The sequence below is a fragment of the Ambystoma mexicanum genome, chromosome 10 (genome assembly GCF_040938575.1).
Source record: "Ambystoma mexicanum isolate Mex_15411 chromosome 10, UKY_AmexF1_1, whole genome shotgun sequence".
Classification (NCBI taxonomy): domain Eukaryota; kingdom Metazoa; phylum Chordata; class Amphibia; order Caudata; family Ambystomatidae; genus Ambystoma; species Ambystoma mexicanum.
This window is the reverse complement of record NC_090932.1, coordinates 961,873,368-961,891,751: the sequence shown is the minus strand read 5'-3', so window position 1 is coordinate 961,891,751 and position 18,384 is coordinate 961,873,368. Positions and strand designations below refer to the sequence as shown.

The 18,384-nt window shown below is 44.9% G+C and overlaps 1 protein-coding gene across 3 annotated transcripts in view; it reads right to left on the bottom strand.

Annotated features, from left to right (window-relative positions):
• The window catches only part of TNFSF10 (TNF superfamily member 10), a 211,492-nt gene that overhangs the window by 96,648 nt on the left and 96,460 nt on the right, over positions 1–18,384 (bottom strand). For all 3 annotated transcript variants that reach the window (XM_069618735.1, XM_069618736.1, XM_069618734.1), the window contains exon 2: positions 4,134–4,292. In XM_069618735.1, coding sequence (XP_069474836.1) covers positions 4,134–4,292 — 159 coding nt within the window. The remainder of the gene's footprint in view (positions 1–4,133; positions 4,293–18,384) is intronic.

Here is an 18,384-nt window from a genome sequence, read left to right as displayed (position 1 = left end):
TACTGCCAAGTGACCCATTACAACATCCTGGGAGCTACCATGCTCCCAGGAGGGGTGCCATGCAACACTCCTCCTTTTTCATAACAACAAAACAAAACCCAAAACTCCAACACTAATGCTACTATCACCACTCTACTAGTTTTCAGACCCTTTATTAACCCGGGTGAGTGGTTCAACTATCACAAGAACACCAGTGAGGGCCACTGGCACCACATGAAGCATTCCGCATGTGCGGGTGTGCCTGACATCACATTGCCCCGCCAGCCAGGCCATATTTAGCAGGTCCGTGTCTGCCGGTTCCGAGTCTTCGTGGGGATGTCAGTGATGATGTCCATCTTCCGCCATCGTGGAGTTGCAGGAAACCATCCTGTGCGCTCGCCAATGTTCATTTCGGAAGGGCACATCAAAGCCACAACAAAGCCGGCAAAGCCACACCTGGGGAGGCCCAGGGGCCCCATTGGCCAAGTCCATAGTCTGGGGGCGCCTTTGATGAGCTACTGGCACCTTGACAGCAGGCCTGTTTGTTCCACTTCTTCTCCCTCGTGGGCAGGTGTCAGAGTCCAATGGCCGGCACACCCGCACCTCGGGGGGGCCCAGGGGCCACATCGGCCAGTTCCACTTACATCGGGGGTCGGGGGCACCCCTGCATCTGGAAGCACCAGGGGCCTCGTTCTGCGATGGGGCGGGCTCAGCGGTGCAGGGCGCTGGCGGCAGGATGACAGAACCCGCTGCTTTCACTTCCCCTTCCACCTCGGGGCTGCTGACAAGGTGACACAAGTTATGGTGTCCAGGCCAATTACGACACCTGGCTTGGTTCAGAGAGTTCGGTGACACTGAGGGCGCACGAGCACTCCTTACGGAGCCGCAATCCTGCCTGGGTCCTCCGGGTGCCAGAGAGAAACTCTGCGAGGATGACACTGATGGGCCTGTGGTTCATCCTCTAGTGTCTCCGAATTGATGCGCCTTGTGGGCAGCGCCATCAACATGGCCCTCTGCCATGTTGCTGCGAGGCCGCAGGGCACTATTCCTTCCTTCTTCAGGGCACCCCAGGCTGCCTGCAGTTCACGGCTCCTCTAACTGGCTACTGCTTTGCTTCGCAAGCCAGGTTGGTCATCCTTCCGCCCCTCCACTTGACGCTGGCAGCACCCCCTCATGGTGAAAAACGGAGGATGCAGTGCGGGGAGCAGCGTTCTTATTGCCCTCCCCCTCCTCGATGGGATGGGCTGGTTACCTATAGGCCCTCTGCGTTGCTGAGGAACCGTGACTCCCCTCAGGGCCCTATGTCCACAGATGGTCGGAACGCTGCTGGCCACACAGAATTGCAGCCACACCCCTTTTAACCTCAATGCCGAGGCCACCCAGGCTGTTCATTGTGGCCCAGGTCTTCTTGGGGCACGCCACCTGCTTTCTTGGGCTGCCGCGGGCCTCAGTTACCTTCTGATTTTCATTTTGTTCTGCCGCGGCAAGCCCAGGTTCTTGATGGGCTGCCGCGGGCATATGTTGCTCTTCAACCTCTCCCCCCGCGAGGGGCAGGCAGCTCACCTCTTTGTTGCAGCCAAAGCAGCTTCCTCCCTTCTTGTGGGGGGGTTGCACCTTCCTTCCCCATCGCGGGGTCCGACCCTCATTCTTCATGTTGAGGCTGGGAGTCGCTGTGCATCTTGTTGCGGCTCTGGTGGGGGAGGAAAGGGGGAAGCGTCTCCTCATTGCGGGCAGCCGCCAACCTTTTCCTTCTTCCGCGGGGGAAAGGGTAGACAGCTCGCCTTCATTTTGTTCCTTGCGGGCCCGGTTGGAGTTGGGCCCGCCCCTTTTTTTTTCTTGCGGCGCACATCGCCACTCTTCCTTTTCACAGCTTGCCGAGGGGCAGTGCCTCCTCACTGCATGGCAGCCACCAGCATGTTCCTTCTCCGCCGGGGGGAGTGGCGCAGATCCAGCTTCCCGGGGCCGCCTCAGCTGTTTGGCGACCCCAGCACTGCCTTAGTGCCGCGGCCGACGCCGCTTGTGGTTCAGGGCCACCTCAGCTGTTCGGCGGCCCCCATTCGCAGCTGACTCCACCGCTCTGCTCCTTCGCGGCCAACGCCGCGCACCATCATGTGGGCACCAGGTGGCCCGCACCAACAGGATATGGGGCCCTGGGCCACCCACAAGCTCCACGCCCAGATGGTCGTCCAGGTGCCCGCCAGACACCCGCGGGTCCGGGCGATCCTCGTCGCCATTGTTGGGGGGCCTGGATCACCAGGCCCCCACCGGATCTGCACTCATGCAGGGGTGAGAACCAGAGGGGGCACCCTCTATTGTCCGGATCACCAGAAGAGCCATTCTGCTCTTTGCGAACCGCAGGTTCTCCTGCGGCCTCCTGGGCTCTGGGGCACCAGAGCCACACGTCCATCAGCCGCAGTCCTGGGGGCACCCAGGCTGGGGCAACACAATCGCTGTGCTCACACGTCAGTATACCTCAATATAGAAGATGTTGCCCAGCAGGGGCACCTTCTTCAGGCCGGGCCACGTGGGGGACCCACGGCACACTCCGCGGCGCCAGCATGGTGCAAGTAGACACAGGAGTCAGGGTGGCATTGACTGCCGAGCCGAAAACGGCCCGTCTCTTTTATTAAGATGGTCACGTGGCTGCTGCCACGTCACCCATTGCAACATCCTGGGAGCTACCATGCTCCCAGGAGGGGTGCCATGCAACAGGCTATAGCACGATAAAAAAAAAAAAAGAATGTCAGTGTTCGAGCAATCGAGATGAGGAACACATCTATACACGCAAATTGAGAAACCTAAATCACTTGGAAAAAAGACACTTGCGCATATGCACCTGTGGTGTTTTACTATTTACTAGTTTACTAATTTTCCTTGTAAGTGGTTTGTTTTCTGTAAATTCTGCCCCCCCCACTCACTTTAGAGAATAAACATTGTTCACCCTTAACATTTTCTCCTCCCAAGGACTTACACCTCGTCTAATTTTTTGTGTCAGTGAATCAGGTATATTTCTGGTCTAAACTGATGTTGTTGCAAATTAGGTGTTCCGCAAATTAGGTGTTCCGCACATTAGGTGTTCCGCACGTGTGATGCTTTGTGAATTGCGATTTGTGCTCAAGTTGCGATAACCAGACACAATTTGCGCTGACCGTACTTTAAACATGCAAGCACAGTTCTTTGTCAATTAGAACCAGACTCTTTATCCCATGATTGCCAACCAATAATTCCTTCTGTAATCCTTGAATGGCTTGAATGTCACCTTGCCCCAGTACCTCCCTATATGAATGCTAAAAGCATTTTCTACTAAGATGCGTTTAACTATGCCATAAAAAAAAAAAAAAACATTAGCGCCCGAGGCAGGGAGAAGGTTCCAGATATTCGTTTCAGGGAGGGAAGTACCTGTAAATGATGAACTTGCTCGTGCTTTGCATGGTTGTTTCCATCAGGGGCAGAGCAATAAAAGCCCCTTATCTGCATTGTGTTTTCCCTGTCCCTATTTTCCAGCAGAACAGAGGAGACAGACGAAGGGACAGGCCAATCCCGGGGTGCATTTGCAAGAAAGTGGGCGACCTGTCATAAACTTAAGTGATTTCTTTTTATCAATATTATTTATTAAAAGTGATATCAATTTCAAAGGCCAGCACTGCGAAATTGGAAGAATCTTTGTATGTTGGCGAGTAAGATACTTCAGTGGGTTGAGCTCTTACTGCTGTGATTTGTGTGTGATCTGCAGGTCACAGGTTCGAATCCCGGCACAGTCAACTAAGCATGTCATCATTCACAGGTTGATAAATGAGTACCAACTTTGATTAGGGGATAATTGTGTGTACATATGTTCTATTAAAGCTCTTTGGCTAAAGTGATATATAAATAACAAATCATTATCATTGCAGTTTATGAACTGTATTCAGGTGGCAGGGGCCACCGTTATTTAAATGTCTTTCCAGTAACACATGTACCTTAAATGGTTTAACTTCATTGGTGAATACACACAAGATACTATTTATGGCTTCAGATGGTAAAGAACACCCTGATGAAAGTCTCCATAATAACACAGAACAAACGACACTTGACATGATTCCACACAGTGGTGATAATACAATCATTTGCATTCATGACAGCTCTTGATTTAAGCTCAATTTATCAACAGGTACCTTCTTGATTATCCTGGATAATTGCTGCGTTGCTTCCCTGCAGGGGTCAGTCACATCCTCTCGGTCTGCTGTGTCCCAGGGTTCAAGCGTTCTTGGAAACAGTGCAAGGTCTTCCTCCATTAGGCAAGCCAGATTGCTTTTCGAGCACGCATCTCTCAACTGTGTAGACAAATAACAGCATAATATAGATTTTCTTTCCTAAAGAAAATTCTCCAGAGGGAAGTTAGCTTGCTTTCAAACCTTGTTTAATTTAGGAAAAAAAACATATTGCACGGATACTCCTGGAAAGAAGAGACCGTTCTAATCATGCTTATTAGCACATGGGGAAGGGGGCGCAGCCAATCAGGTTCTGTGGATCGTTGGCTGAAACCTGTAATCTCTGCCCATGTTCCACAGAACCCGAGCTGCCTCTGCCGCCATGGGCCGCCATCTGTCCTCCCCTCGCCCGCCCTCCCTCCCGTACTATTTTTTTTTTAAATCCCAACACCCAACCCCACTTACCGGACTGTTGCGGCAGCAACGCTACCCACCGCAGCCAGCAGCAGCTTCCCTTTTTCCAGCTGCCATGGTCATAGAAGAGGGGATCCGTATAGAGCCCTGCCTTCTACAATCATGGTGCCCATCTTGGTAAGGTATTTTCCTTCATTGGAACTGGGGATTAACGCATATTCATGAATTGCCTGGAGTTTTTCTGTGCATGTGATTGGCCCGTTCATGGTCACGTGATCACACACGGGCTGATTCGCAATGAAGATACTATGAACAATTCTGACTTACCCGTGACTTACTCCTGTAGAGGTGAAAGATGTTGCAGTAAGTCTTGCTCCTGACTTAGAGTAAGTCAGGGGTAAGTGAAGTCACTCATAGTCAGACACTATCAGAAAAGCCTTGTTGCTTAATACTGTGGATGTGGGCACAGAAGCCAAGCTAATTCACTAAACATAGCACGGCATAATTGTGACTCTGCCCCATGATGCCTTGCTGCGGCCCAGTAGTATAAGTTAATATCACTTTTATCAAAGAGACCATGATAAAGGCGCTCAGAAAAACTGAAATCTAAATAGTGGACAGTCATTGCAGGAAAGCCCTTTCATGTTAACTTTCACTGCATCGTGCTGCCTTAAGACATCTTAATATGTAGCAACATCTCACAAACATCAACTTTCAAACTTCTGTAATTACTACAGTAACTAAACAGGTTTAAGAAAATAAATATTCATCGCATCTTTCTGGTACATAGTCTATGTGTAAGGACCCAAAGGGTGGACACAGTGGTACACCACCATCAGCACTTCATCTCAAATTATTTTTCTTATCACTGTTCCTTAAGCTCCCTGTCCTCCATCTCGCTTCGGTTCCTTCTCTCTCCTTGCCCCCAAACACTGGAACTCCTTACCTGCGTCCTTAAAGCCTATTTCTTCCTTTTCTGTTTTCCGTACAGATCTGAAACTACATGATCCCCTGCCTTGCTGTAATCTTTAGGTATTTTCCTTCATTGTTAACTCATTATTTCGCACTGCTAATTATGTACAGTGCTTCAGCAAAAGGGCTTTATAAATTCCATGAAATGCAAAGACAAAATACAAATCCACTTCAGTCAATATCACTCAAACACAGGCATAAGGTGGTAGGCCAAGACCCTTTATAGAATTATAGAGCTCAGAAGCAGTATATTATATGGGAGTTATTCCTTTTCTGGCACCCTTTCTCCCCCAATGGCCGTCTGTGCTATTTATCTTTCCTTTTGTCTGATTTCATAACTTTTTTCCTCCCCTCGTTTTTCGTTTGAGCTATTGGGTGCCGCTTGCACCACTTATAAGTCGAAACTTTTGCTTTATAGTACGGCTTGGGAGAAATGGCATATGAGGAGGGACACACAGCTTCTAGGTGTCATTTGGTTATTTGCCCACCTATTGACTGTCCATCGCCATGATAATCCTTATGACCATTTCTACCCAGTACCTGCCCATGCCCACCCAAAACACCTCCTCATCGGAACTCTTTGAGCTTGCTTTAATCAAGCCTCACCATCAAGCTTGCACAGGAATTGCCTGCCAGTGTTTTTTCAAAGCAGTTTTCTTGGAGTTAAGGACTTCACTGGAGCTGTAAACGAGCTACTGCTGTAATAGGAATGTCTTAACCAGGTCTGCCTTAAGTCACTCGATTATAAGCACTATGTGTGTGCTTCACTGAAGTCCTGTTAAAAACAAGTATTAGCAAGGCCAACAGTTTTGGCTTGTGTATAAGTCCTAGGTCTTTCCCATCCATACACAAAAGCCCAAACTGTCGGCATTGCCAATACTTTTTCTTCTATTCATGGAGTTGTCTTTCTTTATTATCAGTCATGTTCACTCCATGCTATGCTTCCCTTTCTTGCTGTCTCTGTTTTCCCCTTCTCTGGTCCTACAGGTGGGTTGAGCCCTCAGTCAACCAAGGCTAAAAGGGAAAAACCAGAGCCACCAAATCACAGAGAACATCCACACAGCTAAGTGTATTTAGTGTTGTAAATTGAAAAGTATCCCAGAAATCTGATAAAGCATCAGATTCTTGGAAACTAGGAGTGTAAAAGGTGCAGCCCAGGCTCTTAAAAAAGTGTGCTACCTATCACAGATCTCGTGCCTGTTTCTGCTCTAGGAGACCTGATTATGAGCATGAAGTCGCTGGCCAGTGATGAGCTATCATTTAAGCGCTTCTCGTGCCTCTGCTTTTAAGCCTTTTTAAGGTCTGGATGAGACTCACATTCACTTGTGTTTTTTCCCTTTAATCATGTCTGGTAGCAGAAGTGACATCGCAAGCAATTTTACTCCACCCAATGACATCACAGGAAGTGACATCACATGGCTCTTGAGCCAATAACTTCATAAGACGTGATATCATGCAGCTTTTAACCAGCAATGGTTATATAAATTGATAAATAATTCAAATAAATATATGTAAAATCTCGATATATAAAACAAAGTTGTGTTTGTAGGTTTGTATGTGGCGTTCCTGGGGACGTAACTCCTCATGAACAGTGAGGTCTGGTGTCATGATTTTTTTATTGAATATTCTGTATTCCATTGCCGAATTAATGCAACTATTTCTGGCTCGATAGATCATCCCGTCCCCGAGATGATTAATCTTTTTTGTTTTTCGGCTTTATTTTTTAGCATTACGTTTTGTGGTGTTACACCTCCATCTGCAGGTCATTTGTAAGAAGTGCTCATCATCGTGCATTGAAGCTGAAACATGATCAACATTCTGAAGAAGGAAGATCTCAAGACTATGAAGCTGAAAGAATTCAACACGCTTTGCGACAGAACAATGAAAGTGCTGAAGAACCTGAAGCAAGATTTACTGATCAGAGAATTTGTGCGACTAAAAAACAAAGCAACAGAACTGCTAAAGAAACTGAAATACATCTTGCTGTGAAGAGAATTAGTGCTGCTGAACAACGAAGGAATTAAACTGCTAAAGAAACTTTAGCAACACTTACTGATCTGAGACATCGTGCTTCTAAAAAACAAAGTAATGAAACTGCTGAAGAAACTGAAGTGAGACCGATCAGAGATTTAAAAATCTGAGAATTGAAATCCCGGTCGAAGCCGGGTAATTCAGCTAGTTAATATAGAGATTTAAGTATCCGTACCCCCAGCTCCACCGGGTACTACGAAATCAAGCAACATTTAGGGGTAGTGACAAATACCATATTGGTCCCATTTGCGCCCCCTGGCAAAACATAAAAGGCTTCACTACTTGCTGTCCTTTTATTTAACAGGGAATTCAAAATTAAATATATGACATTTCTTAGACTTATAGAGGTCAAGGAACACTTTGGAATACTATGCCAACAAAGCTGCAGGAGTATTCAGATGAAATAATATGTTCCAGGCAGTACACATCTTTGCAGCAATGCTTCTTAATAGTGATCTTGTGATTGGTCTGGTTCTAAGACCATGCACCCGAAGTTGACATTGCCTTCCATGCTTACACCAGAGTTTCTGAGACCAGGCACCTGAAGCTTACATTACCCTCAAACCGAGCACCTGAAGCTTACATTGCCTTCCATGCTCGTGCCAGTGTTTCTGAAACCAGACACCTGACGCTTACATTGCCCTCGAAACCAGGCACCTGAAGCTTGCATTCCCTTCCATGCTTATGCCAGTATTTCTGAAACCAGACACATGAAGCATACATTGCCTTCCATGCTTATGCCACTGTTTCTGAAACCTGGCACCTGAAGCTTACATTGCCCTCTATGCTCACACCACCGTTTCTGAAACCAGGCACCTGAAGTTTGCATTGCCTTCCATGATTACGGCTGTGTTTCTGACACCAGGCAACTGAAGTTTACATTGCCCTCCATGATCACGCCAGTTTTTCTGAAACCAGGCACCTGAAGCTTACATTGCCCTCGAAACCAGGCACCTTAAGCTTACATTGCTTTCCATTCTTATGCGAGTGTTTCTGAAACCAGGTACCTGAAGCTTACATTGCTCTCCATGCTTACACCAGTGTTTCTCAAACCAGGCACCTGAAGCTTAGAATGCCTTTCATGCTTATGCCAGTGTTTCAGAAACCAGGCTCCTGAAGCTTACATTGCCATCCATGCTTACTCCAGTGTTTCTGAAACCAGACACCTTAAGCTTACATTGCCATCCATGCTTATTCCAGTGTCTGAAACCAGGCACCTGAAGCTTACATTGCCTTCCATGCTTATGCCAGTGTTTCAGAAACCAGGAACCCGAAGTGTTCATTGACCTCCATGCTTACACCGGTGTTTCTCAAACCAAGCACCTGAAGCTTACATTGCCTCCGAAACCAGGCACCTGAGGTTTACATTGCCTTCCATGCTTGTGCCAGTGTTTCTGAAACCAGGTGCCTGAACCTTACATTGCCTTCTATGCTTTCACCAGTGTTTCTGAAACCAGGCACCTGAAGCTTACATTGCCCTCCATGCGTATGCCAGTGTTTCTGAAACCAGGCACATGAAGCTTACATTGCCCTCGAAACCAGGCACATGAAGCTTACATTGCCTTTGATGCTTACGCCAGTGTTTCTGAATGCAGGCACCTAAAGTTTACATTGCCATCCATGCTTAGGCCAGTGTTTCTGAAACCAGGCCCCTGAGGCTTACATTGCCTTCCATGCTTCTGCCAGTGTTTCTGAAACCAGGCACCTGAAGCTTACATTGCCCTCGAAACCAGACACCTGTAGCTTACATTGCCTTCCATGCTTACGCCAGTGTTTCTGAAACCAGGCACCTGAAGCTTACATTGCCCTCCATGCTTATGTCACTATTTCTGAAACCAGGCACCTGAAGCTTGCATTACCTTCCATGCTTACGCCACAGTTTCTGATACCAGGAAACTGAAGTTTACATTTCCCTCCATGCTTACACCAGTGTTTCTGAAACCTGGCACCTGAGGTTTACATTGCTCTCGAAACCAGGCACCTGAAGCTTACATTGCCTTCCATGCTTATGCCAGTGTATCTGAAACCAGGCACTTGAAGCTTACATTGCCCTTCATGCTTACACCAGTGTTTCTGAACCAGGCACCTAAGGCTTACATTGCCATCCATGCTTACGCCAGTGTTTCTGAAACCAGGCACTTGAAGCTTGCATTGCCTTTCATGCTTACACAAGGGTTTCCATAGGCCCAATGACACATGCACCAGCAGACATCAGTATCATGAACTAAGTTAAGGAAAGATGTTCTCAGCCAAATTTAGCACAGCAGATAGTCAAAACCTAGAATCACTGGATTCTGCACACATGCGGGCTGGGCCTGAGAAAACTGGTGGAACGGCTCAGTATTCTTAAGAGTCTGGCCAAAACCTATAGGTCAGACGTTTCATTCTTGAAATTAACAAATGAGTACCATTGGGTTGGGTAAACATGGCATGCATTATTCAAGCACGTAAATAAAATCCAGTGTATGTTATATTTGCTATGTTATTATATAGCCTTAGGCAAATTATCAAGGGGGGTCCTAGGAGTCTCTCTGCCAGACATTAGTCCTGGTTGCGAGAGACTTACCCAGAGTCTTTAGCTCACTATCTTTCACAGAGAAGAAATATCATAAACATATCAGTCTTTGTCCTGCCCTGGGACAGTCCAGCACTGAAATGCTAGGCAATTCTCCTCTGAACAAGAGTACCAACAGCATCCCCAGACACGTGTTTCGGTCTGGTTGGACCTCACCCGTAGGGAGGAGCTGTGCCTCTCTAAGAATAGTGAGCAAGGGGTCCACGTCTGGATTCCCCTAGTAACTTAGGGTGAGACCCAAAGTTACCTGCATAGGCAAATTAACAAGGGGGGTCCTGGGAGTCTCTCTGCCAGACATTAGTCCTGGTTGCGAGAGACTTACCCAGAGTCTTTAGCTCACTATCTTTCACAGAGAAGAAATATCCCAAACATATCAGTCTTTGTCCTGCCCTGGGACAGTCCAGCACTGAAATGCTAGGCAATTCTCCTCTGAACAAGAGTACCAACAGCATCCCCAGACACGTGTTTCGGTCTGGTTGGACCTCATCCGTAGGGAGGAGCTGTGCCTCTCTAAGAATAGTGAGCAAGGGGTCCACGTCTGGATTCCCCTAGTAACTTAGGGTGAGACCCAAAGTTACTTGCATAGGCAAATTAACAAGGGGGGTCCTGGGAGTCTCTCTGCCAGACATTAGTCCTGGTTGCCAGAGACTTACCCAGAGTCTTTAGCTCACTATCTTTCACAGAGAAGAAATATCCTAAACATATCAGTCTTTGTCCTGCCCTGGGACAGTCCAGCACTGAAATGCTAGGCAATTCTTCTCTGAACAAGAGTACCAACAGCATCCCCAGACACGTGTTTCGGTCTGGTTGGACCTCATCCGTAGGGAGGATCTGTGCCTCTCTAAGAATAGTGAGCAAGGGGTCCACGTCTGGATTCCCCTAGTAATTTAGGGTGAAACGCAAAGTTACTTGCATAGGCAAATTAACAAGGGGGGTCCTGGGAGTCTCTCTGCCAGACATTAGTCCTGGTTGCCAGAGACTTACCCAGAGACTTTAGCTCACTATCTTTCACAGAGAAGAAATATCCTAAACATATCAGTCTTTGTCCTGCCCTGGGACAGTCCAGCACTGAAATGCTAGGCAATTCTCCTCTGAACAAGAGTACCAACAGCATCCCCAGACACTGAGAAACTACAGTACTTATACATCTAATTAATCTATTTTTGACTTTTAGTATATAGCGATCTGCCAGTGATAAAGGGAAAATCATATCATTCTCTAAACGCAACCATGCTGGTGCAATGTTATAATGTATAGGTACAAACCACATCTGAGTCTGCTTTAATATAAATGCTGAGTGATCATTTCTAAAATCAAGAAACCCTACACCTCTATTATGAATGGATCTTTTAAGTTTACCAAGTGGGATTCTATGTTTTCCATTTTTCCATAAAAACTAGGCCAAACATGAATCAAAATGTAGAAGGAAAAGAGACAGGCAGCATATACAGTGTATGCAGTGTATACAAGATAATGGGAAAATCATTTTGATGGTCTCAAGTCAACGCCACAGGGAGGAACAAAGGGCACCATGCAATTGTTATTTCTTAAATTCTATACAGTACAGCATTCATATTTTCTTTTATAATATCATTTATGGAAGACGAAATATGCACACAGAGATACTGAATCCCATTTGGGAACCACTTCATACCATACATGTCAATGTGTTGTTTAGAACAATTGACATTAAAACGCAATATTTCAGATTTATCTGTGTTCAATTTGTAACCAGATGCTAATGAAAAATGTTTTATGACAGAAGACTATGGGCCTCTTTATGAGTTTGGCGTTATCGCAGCAGTAAATCTGCCGGAATACCACCCAGCTAAAATACCATTACTGCCACTTGGTCCAGCGGAATTACCGTCGGATTACAAGTGGCAGTGATGGTGTAATTCCATTGGGTAATTCTGCTGATTCTGCCGATTTTTCGGAGAAGAGTGGCAGAATTTACCACCAGGATGTTCCTGGAGGTAAATCCTCCACTCCAAGCCCGACCTTATAATTTAATGTACTGGTAAAATTGGCAGTGACAAAGTTACTGCCAATTTTACCACTTACCACCATACTCATAATGGGGCCCTATGTAAGATGGTGTTAGGATTTTTAAGAAGAAGACCTCATCTGATTAAGCAGCTAATTTTATTTGTACATCTCCAGACCCAATGCCTTGTATTGTTATGTCTTTTCTAATAGTTTCCACAAAAGTTTCTAGGGCTAAAATGAAAAATAGAGAAGAGAGGGGACAGCCTTGCCTAGTACCTCTAAACAAAGGGAAATATGCTGACATTTGTCCTTTAATAATAATAGAAAATTTGGGATGCAAGTATAATATCTTGATCATAGATAGAAAGGGGTTACCAAGGCCATGCCATTTAAGTGCATCAAACATAAAATTCCACTTCAATCTTTTGAATGATTTTTCAGTATGAAGAGCTACAGCTGCATAACTGTCTTTGGATGTATCAACAATATCCATAATGTTAGAAGAGGACAGACTACGCTTAACATACCCGACCTGATCATTTTAACTAAATTGGGCAAAAAAGGAAGACGATGATTGGCCAAGACCTTGGCAAGAATTTGCCAATCATCATTTATTAGGGGAATGAGACTATAGCTTTTGAGGCAGCTCAGGGTCTTTATTAGGCTTAGGGAATACAACACGCATGGCTTCTGTAAAAGTCCCTTCAGATGGCATATGTGTGACAAAGTGAGTAAAACGCTCATCCAGCTTGGGTACTAATAGTTCTTTAAAGTGTGCATAGAAATCAATGTAAAAGCCATCTGGGCATGAGGCTTTACCTTTTTTGAGCTCATTAATCACCATATTTCATTTCGAGTAATGGGATTATTTAACAAACTGAGATCTGGCTTAAGATAAGTGGAACGAGAAATATGTTTCAGGAAGTCTTGAGATTTGAAGTTATTTTGCTTAGATTTTGATGTATATAACTATTGAGAACATTTTGAAAAAATATCAATAATGGCTTTATCCAGAAGTTTTCTGTTACCTAATGTATCCTTCAGAACAGCTACCCTTGTTCTTCCTTTTTTAATCTTGAGGTAAGAAGCAAGTGGTTTAATCATTTTATTAGAACATTGATATATTTTAGTCTTGTATTTGAGTAATGAAGCACATGAGTATTCAGAGGTCATTTTATTGTATTTCATTCTCAATTGTTTAATGTTATGAAAAATATTTGGAGCAGCATTCTGTATGTATTGCTTTTCAAGATTTTTTAGTTGTTTCAAAATAGTCTCTGATTCCTGTTTCAATTGCTTCTTTTTCTTGGCAACGTATGACATGATTTGCCCTCTCAGTACAGCCTTGTAACAGTCCCAGTTATTTGGAATGGAGGTGTCCTATTATCAATGAAAATATATTAATGTGAACTGGAGCATGGCCTGATAAGGAGATACGATCTACACTGCTAGGTAGCATGAGGCTGGACATGGATTTAGAGAGAATAACATGTTCAATTCTGGAAAAGAGTTATGAGGACTGGAGTGAAAGGTGAACTCTGAGCGCGAAGGGTGAGTTATGCGCCAAGTATCGCTAAGGCCCAATTAAGAAATAACGATCAGAAATTACTTATGTGATTTAGAATTCTGAAAACGCACATTTGACTTCTTATCAAGGAAGGGGGTCAATAATTTCATTACAGTCCCCACAAAATAATTAGGTTACATAAATTAGCTTGAAACAAATAATCTTTCAAATGGGACCAAAAGATGTGATCTGGTGAGATAGGACAATATACATTGAGGATTGTATATTCAACTGAGTCAATACAAATTTTGACGATAAGCCACCTACCCAAATTGTCATAAGAGTGATAATTCCATTCTTCATACCATATGCTGCACTCTGTAAAGACCTGTCCTACCCATAACTTCTAATGTTTAGCAGCTTCGTCTTCTGAGGGATGTGATTCCTGAATTCAAGCAATAGATGATTGGTTCTGTTTAAATAAGAAAGAACTTCATGTCTCTTAATAGGGTTATGTAAACCTCTAACATTCCATGAAGTAATATTCAGTGGCATAACATCAAAGCTGAGAGCAAATTCAAACCATATTGACTCATGCAAAAAGCATGGAGATTCGTATTAAGGCCTAGAATGGAACAGCAAAAGGGACTAACCGCAAAATATAATCCTAAATTATCCTGGAGGAAGAACATGAAACGGAGATGGAAACAAAAGGAAAGGGGGAACACAAACAGAGTCAACACAAAACTAAGGTAAAATACATAACAACTTGCAATAAAGAGTTTTAACGTGGCTAACTAGAAACAGCCACACCAAATCATGCTGACTAGAAGAGCTGCAGAGGTGGAGAACCGGGATTCCGCTAAATCATATTTAATTGAACAATGGAGACCATGTACATTTACATGTCAGCCATATTGTTGCGGGGAGGAAGCGAAGTGGCAATTTCTTCTATCTTATGAGTTTGAATCAAATGTCTGAGGTCTCATGGATTTACAAAAGTAGATGTATGGCATTTTAAAGTAACTTCTATAATTCTTGGTTGAATTATTCCATATCTTGCGGTTAGTTGCCTCAGCGCAGGTCTAACAGCGAGAAGCTCTTTCCTACTTCCAGCAGTGGCGTTAGAAACATCTTGAGAGATATATATGCTTTGGCCATCCCATATTAGTTGCATGATTTGTTTTACTTTATTTAGTATCCCCTGAATATGTGAATAATCCAGCAGAGCCAGCATTTGAGTTCTGGAAGAGGTACCTGGGTTACGTATAGATTTAAGAGGGCCCACACAATGTGCTTGTTGGATGTTGAGTTCTAGTGATGCTGGAAGGTCTAGGAGCTTAGGAAAGAGGTTATTTAGAAACAGGATAGGATTATCTCTCTGCACACCCTTAGGAAGTCCAACAGTACAAAGGTTGTTCCTTCGATTCCTTATTTCTAAGTTGTCAGACTGCTTCTGAGGGGTTACAGCAGCAGTTTTCAATGCCTCCACTCTATTAGAAGCATCCTCTGCATCACCTACTCTTCGCTAAACTTCACACATTCTGGATTCAAACACATGAAGGGCTTTAAAGCTAGAAGTTCTATTAAGATAGTTTGCAGAGTTGGCGCCAATATTTCCTCTTTTGGCAGTGGGGAAACACTTTTGGGGTGCTTAAACGTATTAGATGGAGTAGGAGATACCTGTTTATTTTGGCCTTTTTGTGGATGTCATAATACAAGCTGAAAATACCTCAGGTGATATAATAGACAGGTACTTCGAACATGAAGACATATATGGGTATAATGCTGAAAGAACTGTGCTGAGAAATATGTATTTTCAAGGAAAAACAATACACTTGATCCTTTGATAAAAGTAATACATGCTGGTACCAGCAGGTGCCACTTGGGGGAGAGATATGAGTGGTGAAGAGAAAATAAAACTTGCCATTTGAATAAAAGAAATACTGCCAGGTACCGGCAAGCACCACTTGAGGAGGATATTCAGGCAAAGCAGCACACAGCGATATAAAAGTCACCTCTTTGTAATGAAGAGGGAAGCTTTCCTTTAGATTGTGTTGTTAGCATGGAGCATACACTTCCCTGAAGAGAAAGCACATCAGAGCCAACGGCCCATCCTGCTGTTGCTGCCGCCTTCCAACGCTCATCAGCAATCCTGAAGTTGCTCACCTCTGTAGTGGTAATTCAAGTAAGTAGCCACATGCTAACTTGTATTTCATTATCCCAAACACACGTGTTCCTCTGGAAGATCCACAAACAATTTCAACCACATGAAAGAGTTTGTATCTTCTGGCTCAGGAGCGGAGCGATGGAACTAAGCCGCCATCTCGTTCGGTGCTTAGCCACGCCCCACTTGGTGCTTCTTATACTACGGTATATGATGGAGGTGGGTGAATTGCGATCTTTCTTGCCTAAAGATCATGCATTTGACATTATGATGGTTCATATGATTTTCTAATTGGCCTAGAGTCTGAGGTAATCAGGATGAGAGATCCTCAGACAGTTAAACAGTTTTTGGACATATTTATTTCAATCTCAAAAACAGTTTTTTAAAAATTTTACACTCCTTTTGCTAAGCACGAAAGCGACAATGGACAGATTTCATACAACATAGGGAAGTGCAACTGTGCACCCTCGTCAAGGGTGTGGAGAACAAGTTCCCCAATGAAAAGCACATTTGAGTACAAATAATTGGTGAAACAGATAGCTCAAGTGAGTGCTGCCCGAGGCTGCTATTCAGTCCGGGTGTGTTTAAACAAAACAGTGTACACAACACTATATAGAAACATACAACAAGGGGTATTTTCACAGTTGTGTCACAGGTGATCACCTGTGCCTTTCATGTGGTTGAAATTGTTTGTGGATCTTCCAGAGGAACACGTGTAGTGGGGGACAGCCACCCACCCAATTCGGAGGCTCTGAACAGGGTCTTTACCTCATGGTAAAGCTCCCTTTCCGAGCCTCCTTAGAAGTAGGAGGCCGCCATTTTCCCTGCCCAGATAGCAGCCCCACCCCAATTTCCACATCCCTCACCCATATGTTATGCTGTGTTATTCAATATTTATACTGCCCCCATCACCATGTAGTGGTTTTACGGCACCTGTACTTGTCCGAAAAGTGGCATATTAAGACCCTGCCAGGGTGTCGCCAGGCCTTAGTCTGTGGAAAGGAAGGGGAGGTTTGGGGAGGAAGCGATAGGACAGAGAAACTAGACGATAGAATGACCAAAAACAGAGGAACAACAATTAGGATGAATGGGAGAGAATATGGTCGTCGAAGTAGAGATGCGTGTTTCTCAAATGTGATAAATTATTGGTAAGTAGAGAGTTCAGCTCAGATTCGAGCAGAGTGGTACTGTGATGGCATATTTAGAACTGATGAAGCATGGTACTTGATGAAGTCAGATGGTGAGTGGTTGCATGATGGACTGGAGAGTTGCTCAAGCAGGCACTAGTAGTGTTTGGCAAAGAGACTACAAGGAGACATAATGAATACCCAGAGTTGGAGTTAAAGCCCAGTTAATAAATAGACCAATGGGAGAACCAATGAATATACTTGAAGACAATGGGCCTCATTACGACCCTGGCGGTAGGGGCTTAACGGGGCAGTAGAGATGCTGGCCCTGTTAACCCCCTACCACCTCATTACGAGGTCTCCTCATGGGACCTGCTAAGGATGCCGGGTAAAACCGCTGGTAAAACCAGGCATCCTTAGTGGGTCCCGTGAGCAGACCAGGATGCAAACAACGGGCCCGCCATTAACGGGCCCGTTGTTTGCATCCTCCCCATTCCCATTGTGATCTATGGGGGCTCAAATGGAAATGGGGTTGTACTGGGTCCGGGTTCCCTGAATGGGGAAATACTGGGCTCTCCAAGGTCGGAATGGCCTGATATTTCCCCATTCAGGGAACCCGGACCCGGTACCCGGTATGGGGGTAGCCATGCTCCATTGTCGTAATGAGGCCCAATGTTCCTAACTGCATTTAATAAATACAACCAAAAGAAAAACACAGAATCTTTGAACTTGGAGTTAAAGTTCTTTACTATACCTGACAATGAGACTGAAAGGAGATTCACTGAATCCTGGGACTTGATATTGTTATTTCAGAAAAAAGAACTGAAATAACATCCTGTACAGGGCCTCATTATGAGTTTGGGGGAGTGGCCAAAAACCCTGGTAATGCAGTAGTAATGGAGTTACCACGGCATTACCACCACATTACCGCAATATGGAACTATAGGTTTGGAGGTAAGGTGAAGGCAGTGGTCGAAGTGTACAAAAAGAAGTAGTGGAACTATGTTCCCTTTTGGCCTGCACCCACTCCCCACACTACCCCACTGCCACGCCCTCTCCCACACACAATACAAACCCCAACCACTAGCACCTGCTGTTGAAGGGATTGTTCAGTGCAGTGCACTGAAAGTGCAAGCTGCAACGTCTTCCTACACTTTTATTTTAAAACGAAACCATGCCGGAACGGTTTCTTTTTAAAATAAAAGTATAGGAGCTGTAAAACGTAAATTAAAAAAGTAGAGGAGCACTGCTCCCGACCGCTCCTGCTCACTTCGACCACTGACTGAAGGTAATTCTGCCACCTTACTGCCCAAAAACAGCAATGTCGGCAAATTACTGCCAGTGGTCATTCTGCCAGAATCCCCATGGAGTCCTGTGGACTCCATAAATGGAGACTAAAACTACCATACCACCACTTGTAATCTAGTGATAAT